Source organism: Mytilus californianus, unplaced genomic scaffold, assembly GCF_021869535.1.
Source record: "Mytilus californianus isolate M0D057914Y unplaced genomic scaffold, xbMytCali1.0.p SCAF_10, whole genome shotgun sequence".
Classification (NCBI taxonomy): Eukaryota; Metazoa; Mollusca; class Bivalvia; order Mytilida; family Mytilidae; genus Mytilus; species Mytilus californianus.
The window spans coordinates 58,561,102-58,567,936 of NW_026262582.1; the positions used below are offsets into that span (position 1 = coordinate 58,561,102).

The following is a 6,835-nucleotide window of genomic DNA, read 5'->3' on the forward strand; positions in this document are numbered from 1 at the left end:
CAAAAAACCCTGATCCTGTTTCACCTTAAAACGCTCAACATAAAGATAACTTGTACCTACATCTTTAAGGTCACCTTGCTTACTTTAAATAGAAAATGCCTTTAGTACTGTTTAGTAGACTATAAATGAAATGTTGTCTACTAGACTTACAAATTTTAGGTACGAAAACAGCCTTTATAATCATGATTGATTACAAAAATATTTGATCCTTTTTCCCTTTACTAATGAATTTTTCGTCAGAAATTGTCATAATTTAAATTACCAAATTATTTTGAGATGCTTCTTCCAGAAATCTTTGGGCTGATTCCAACTCATTTTGATCTGTAATGAAATAATGAATATATTTTAACGTTATACATTAATGATTTGATAGTGCTAAAAATAATTTTTTTATTAGCGCCGAGAATTTACATGAATATATGTCATTTCAAATATAATGTGGATTCAAAAGTTTTTAACACCATTAAAGTATTTCTCTTTTGAGGTTCAGTTCCTTGTTTGCGGAACTATTTCCAATTTGCCCAGTTGTCATCAACCTGTTACATGTATAATGAAATACAAAATTCAATTTCAGAGTTCCTCATTAATTATTCATGATATTTCATTTGTCCAAATTTTATACCAGCTTAAGAAATTTCTAATTGCCAAGCCATTATGGCAACAAATTATTTCATTGTTTTCCTGGTTTCATTTCTGCAAAATTATCACTATAAACCTCCCAACTGTAAGTAACCATGCTCATTTCTGGGATTCATACCAGTGGAGTTAGATATGCACAATAACAAATATTAAGAATATGGACATATTTTCCCCTGTGTTTCCACTTTAATTTTTACTTTCCGCAGAACAACTTTCACTTGTCCTGTGTAATCAAATAACTTTTTTATCACTGTATGTAAATTGGTTCCAATTTTTGTGTGTTCTGTGTGATCTTCTAACTAATGCTTATTCTAATAAAAACTTTTGAGGTCACAAATCAAATATTTTCGTCTCACAATGTGAAATGACAGATTACCCCCAAACTACTCCAGGTCAACTGGTGCAGTTCATTTCTGAAATCGAAATTGAAAAATCATTTATTGATTCCTGTTTTGGAGTGTAATACCCATAAATCGTCCCCAACCTGTTGAAACTTAACCTTAATTAGCCTTACCAACAGCTGGTATTAAAAAAATGTGACTTGGACATTCAAACTAGCTGAGCTCGCTTTTTTTGCGATGATCCGTCTCATTGGGATTTTGATGACGGATTCTTTTTTTTCAAGAAAATACTTGGAACTGTTTACATGCTACAAGTGAATGTAAATGAAAAAATGTAGACACTATGTCTGGCATGCCTTAAAAATAAACAGAATTCCGTTCAGTCCGCGAAAAAATATGTGAACAATGTCAACCGATGAATGAATGAATGTGGAAGAAAGTGAAGTACCAGGCGAAATTGTTTTCTCTAAAATGCTGACAAGGTCCATCTTGCTGTATAAAGTGTATAGGTTTTTTTATATATTCTGCTCGTTCTTGAAATTTCTTTAAATTGGCCGGTCAGCCAGTTCCCATGTGGGAAGCGTGATAATCCAAGATGGCGAAGAGAAGGTTTGCCGGCAGAAGTGAGCCGAGGTATTTTAAAAGGCTTGTTTTCATTGGACGAAAATGAACTATTTGCAGAATTCTTGCAAAATGTATCCAACCAAATTAAGTTTTATTTCAGAATGAACTATTTCACATCCTTTCTTATTTTTGTAGTTGAGTTTAAAAAAAAAATCGAAAAAAGAAATCACTTGACGTTGTTTGAATTTCAAAGTACAATGAGAATAATGCTAAAATATATATTCCAACTTAACTACCAAAACTAATAAATAAAAATTTATATATCCACCAAGAAATGTGATTCGGCCAAAAACATTTTCCCGCCAAAAAAATGAATACTGCCAACTTGCAGCTTGCAGTTTCGCATTTCTCGTATTTTTCATTTCCTCATGAGAATGATAAAAAATTAGCTGGAATCTGTTTTTTTTAGCACAGACCATTCATCATGTAGGGTCATGTTTTCAAATTTTTGATTCTAAATTTCAAGAAAAAAATCTCAATAAGTAAAAATGGTTTATATCACTTGCTTTTACTGAATGTTATTTGTTTTAATCCCTTATTATTGATGTTATTTTCATGTCACGTTTATGCACTTCGGGATCTTAATTAGAATAAACTATTCCTCTTCATCTATGAGAGAGTCTGGTTGGGATTTACAGGATATATATATCTAGAGAATAATGCCCAAAAATAGCAGAATAAAGGAAAAAAAAATGAGAATAGTGAAAAATTGGCAAAACTAATAAAGAATAGAGAATAATGGGGGTGAAAAATATAAAGAATAGAGAATAATGTGCAAAATAAATAGAGAAAATTGTCTAGAAAATTAAAGAATTTAAGAACGAAAGGACCCCAAACAAGACCCTCTTCACACTGCTCATCCCTTTAAATCAATTTAAGATGTCAAAAAATATATATATTTGATAACTGAGAACTATGTGAATGGTTTATGATCTTGCCATGAAATTCACTTTTGAGTCTTGATTTTCACAAGAATTCAATATATGAATGGAGGGTATTTAGAAATCTCAAAAAGCTGCACGTACGTCTGTACCCCCAAATCCCATGCTGAGGCGCCATACCCGGTGTATAGTACATAGTGATGGGATACGAGATTGAGAAGTATAGCTGTGCTTCCCTTGACCTACCAACCTCCAATGGCTGTGCTAGTGGAGTACCAGACTTAAGTTATATCACCAACAGGTTCAGTTAAAATTTGTGAAGGAAAACTTGACGGCATGCTCTATTTTACATTTAATAGAAAAACTCGGACTTATTTTACTTGGGAAAATAATCTGCTATATATACTTATTCTATATATGACAAAGACATTTACCCAAAAGAAACAGCAACACAAAAACACAAGGTAACAAACAATATACTAAGTATTCCGTTGAACTCCTTGTCTCGCCTAAGTCCATTTTTTTTCAGAAATAATTATTGAGCATATAGCTCATGGTGCTATTTCTTGATTATTGAGATCTCGAGGCTTCTCAGTTGTGAAGTGGCAAAACGGGAACACCGTTAAAGTAACTCTTATTAAGGTGAAGGTAACGAAATCAATCGTACATTCTTAAAGGGGCAATAGCTGTCAAATTCAAGTTCACTGATTTGACTCAAATTCTCACATTTGATTTATAACATGATATCAAAACGTATATCCAAATTACAAAAAGCCTTAAATACACAATTAACAATACATGGACTCGATAATATGTATAAGAATTTCGTGTGTATTCTAGTCTAGACGCCATCTAATTAACCATCGAAATGATCTCCGAAGACTGTCGACGATCTTATAACCCGATAAAAACATAAATGTAAATATAAATAGATATCGACCGCGTGCAATTAGATTTTTCTAGATCTGTTGGATTTCATGTTTTAGGTTAAAACAATATGTTAATCATCATTTTTACCTGTATAAGAATGATTTTTTGTTGGGATCGAATCAAGTCAACGAAATGATTCACCCTTGTTTCACTTTTTTTTTGTTGATATTCTTTTCCTTTTTATAGTTGAACACGCCTAGTACATGCGTAACTCATCTGCAGCTAAGGGGTTAAATTGAAGGTCATACGAATACGGATTGAATGAGGTCAAATTATTGACTTGCAAGTCAATAATGTTTTTGAGCTTATTTTGACAAGTTTGGGCCAAACTGACTGCTTATAACGAAATATTATTTCAAAATTCTGCTTTTATTAATACTTAAAACAAAAACATTCGTAATTTAATTTGTTGTCAAAATCGTAGCTTCGTAATTTAATTTTTTGTCAAAATCGTAGATAATGCTACTGTAAATAAAAGATTATCTGTTAAAATTTGACCTATAGTTACCAACTTCTACGTAATTTAGTCGCTGGTATAGAGAGTTGTCTCATTGGCAATCATATCACATCTTCTTATTTTTATGTTAGTGAAAAGATGAGAACAAGAACACACTGAGACTGCCTGATGAAAACATATCAACCAAAAGTTACAAACAGGTTGTAAAAAAAAAATAAAATCTTAGCACCATCTCACTTGTACAGTGCTATCCTCTTAATTGTTTGAATCATCTTTGTACAAAGTATACTTTTTCAGTTCCTAAAACAAGATATTTGTTTTTACGTAAGCCATTTTTATGAAACAAAGTTGGACTATTAAAAACTTATACTTTTCCGTGTCTTATGTTAATAACGAGGAAAACATAGTCAGGTGTTTGGAACCAGTTCATTCTATTTTGGCATACACATATCCCTCTTTACTCTTCGCTATTTTTTGGGGGTAAAAAAATAGGCATGGCAGTTGACTTACTGCCTTAATGAAAACTACACCACTGAACAAGACGGTCTTCTCCAACACAGATCATTCTGCCACTATGGTAATGTCGCTTTGTTCACAAATTTCAATATGATTGGGGTTTTTTTTTTTGCCTCAAAAATGCGAAAATTATTTTTTTCTTTGTGTATAAAGAATAGCGACCTGTTACTGTTACACAAAAACAGCACAATTATACGGTCAGAAATGAGAATGGGAATCGAAAAACCTTGAAAAAAGCCGTGAAGGTTGTTTTTTTCTTTAGAGAGTGCTTATCAACTTTGACTATAGTCAGACGGTCTTCATCACAAATCAATCCAAACTTTTCTTTTTGCCGAAGCATATGTTGACACTTCTAATATTCAATAAATTCGAAACAAAAATAAACAAATTTCTTATAACTCCATTTCTAAATACAACCTTCAAAAATAGTGATTTGACTACCATGCATACCCTGTCCACTTTTAAAATGACAACTTCCCAGACTCAGAATCAAAAAGAAATTGAATATAAATATAGTTTTTCGTTTTGCTTTAAAATATAAAAAATAAACGAAAAACGAAATCGCTTTTCATTTGCATTAATTTTGATTTTAAGATATCGAAAACGAAAAAGGAAAACACTATTTTGTTTTTTTTTTATTTCACAACACGAAAATCTAATAGACGCAATGGATCCGTATGCCCTTAATTCAATCTTTGTATTTCTAAATCAAATTTAATAGATATTTGACCTCAATGGACATTTGTATATAGAACCCAGCCCATATGATCAAACGAGCTCAACATCATTCTGATCCTCTCTGACAATTACGCGCCAGATAATAGGAACTCGTTGACAATCAGGGACTTTTGTGTAATTTTTAAAGTGGCACATGGAACTCCTAAAATCAAGTTTAAGACCAATTTTTAAAAATGTTATCATTTGAAAGTGCAGGGTGGAATATTCTTAAATTTAAGTAATGTCTGGAAGACCACCTATACACGACCCTCAACCATTTTATAATGCAAACATGGCGACACTGGTGGCACATAGTTGCCAATGAACCCTATGGAAATCACATTTTCAACTTTTCTTACTGAATTTTAACCAAACTATACAAATCATCTACTTTGGATGTGATAGGATAAAAAGATGATGGAAAGCATTAATCTTTAATACTGATTAGCTAATTATCAAAATTATTCAATAAGTAGTCGCGACCAACGATATCGGTTATCCTGATTTATTTGTAGATTTTTCTTACTGATGAGGTTTGCTATTTCAAGATAATAGGCAAAAATGCAAAAAAAATATGGTAAAAATCGTCATTAAAAGGCAATAACTTCAATTAGAAATCGATTTTAGTTATGTTGACTAATTTGTAGATCTTGTCTTGCTGATCATTATTGCTATAATAGTTTCTATCTTCGAGATAATAGGCAAAAATGAAAAGAAAAAAAAAGGTAAAATTCTTTGTTTAAGGGCAATAACTCCTATAAGAAGTCGTTTTCGAGTTTTAATATCGTAAACTTGAAAAAAATATTCTACTCTGAAACTACGTGGCCTTATGTTATATAAAAAAAAACACTCGAATGTTTCTTATGGAATCTAGGTAAAATTATCCGAGGACTTGATCCATCGTCAACTCCTTTTTGCCAATAAAACACAATGTTCATGCACTCACTATTTCAAGTTTCTGTATGTTCACAATAGTTTGATGCTTATCTTTCAAGCTATGATGAACATACATAAACTTGGTCCGGCAAAAAATAACATCGATACAATGTTTTGGCTCACACAATTTACATTCAACACAAATATTCTCGTTGCATTGAATAAGTCGCCGTGGTTAAGATTGTTCTGCGAGGTAAAGTTCTGTGTTATGGATTTGGTCCTGATCGTTGTTGGTGGATCATAATTCTGTACTGGTTGGTTTATTTACATTGTATCAGAACGGCCAAATAAATATACTTCTATTGATTACTTTTCATCAATTTGCGAGGTTTATAACAACGATTTTGTTTTAAAGAAGTCTGGCTAATTCGCCAATCAAAACTGTCCTGATAATGGGCTGGTGATGAAAAAAATGTCCTGGTTCTGCGCACTTATGTCCTGGTACTGTGCTCTTTATTTGAGTATAAAGTGACAAATACTCAAGATCATTGATGCAGAAAATTTGTATAATTGATGGTAAAAACAGCTAGCATATATTTGGTAGCTGCATGATTTCAGTTGTGGAAAGTTAATATAGAAATAAGAAGATGTGGTATGATTGCCAATGAGACAACTCTTCAACAGAGACCAAATGACGTGTCCGTCGTTGTAGACTTAAAAAAAGAAATTCTCCTTTAAAACTATTAGCCAGGGCCAAATGTGACCAAATTTTACTTAAAAGATCCTCAGGGAATCTAGTTAAAATATATATCCATGGATCGACTTGATCGCGGTCGCAGTTTTTTTTTAAAAAA

General features: G+C 32.1%; 1 protein-coding gene across 3 annotated transcripts in view; it reads right to left on the minus strand.

Annotated features, from left to right (window-relative positions):
- LOC127718873 (importin subunit beta-1-like) overlaps positions 1-1,588 on the minus strand; it is a 75,707-nt gene extending 74,119 nt beyond the window's left edge. For all 3 annotated transcript variants that reach the window (XM_052224926.1, XM_052224925.1, XM_052224924.1), the window contains exons 1-2: positions 1,429-1,588; positions 263-321 (exon numbers count right to left, since the gene is read on the minus strand). In XM_052224926.1, coding sequence (XP_052080886.1) covers positions 263-321; positions 1,429-1,468 — 99 coding nt within the window. In that variant the 5' untranslated portion in view covers positions 1,469-1,588. The remainder of the gene's footprint in view (positions 1-262; positions 322-1,428) is intronic.
- Positions 1,589-6,835: the final 5,247 nt, after the last annotated feature.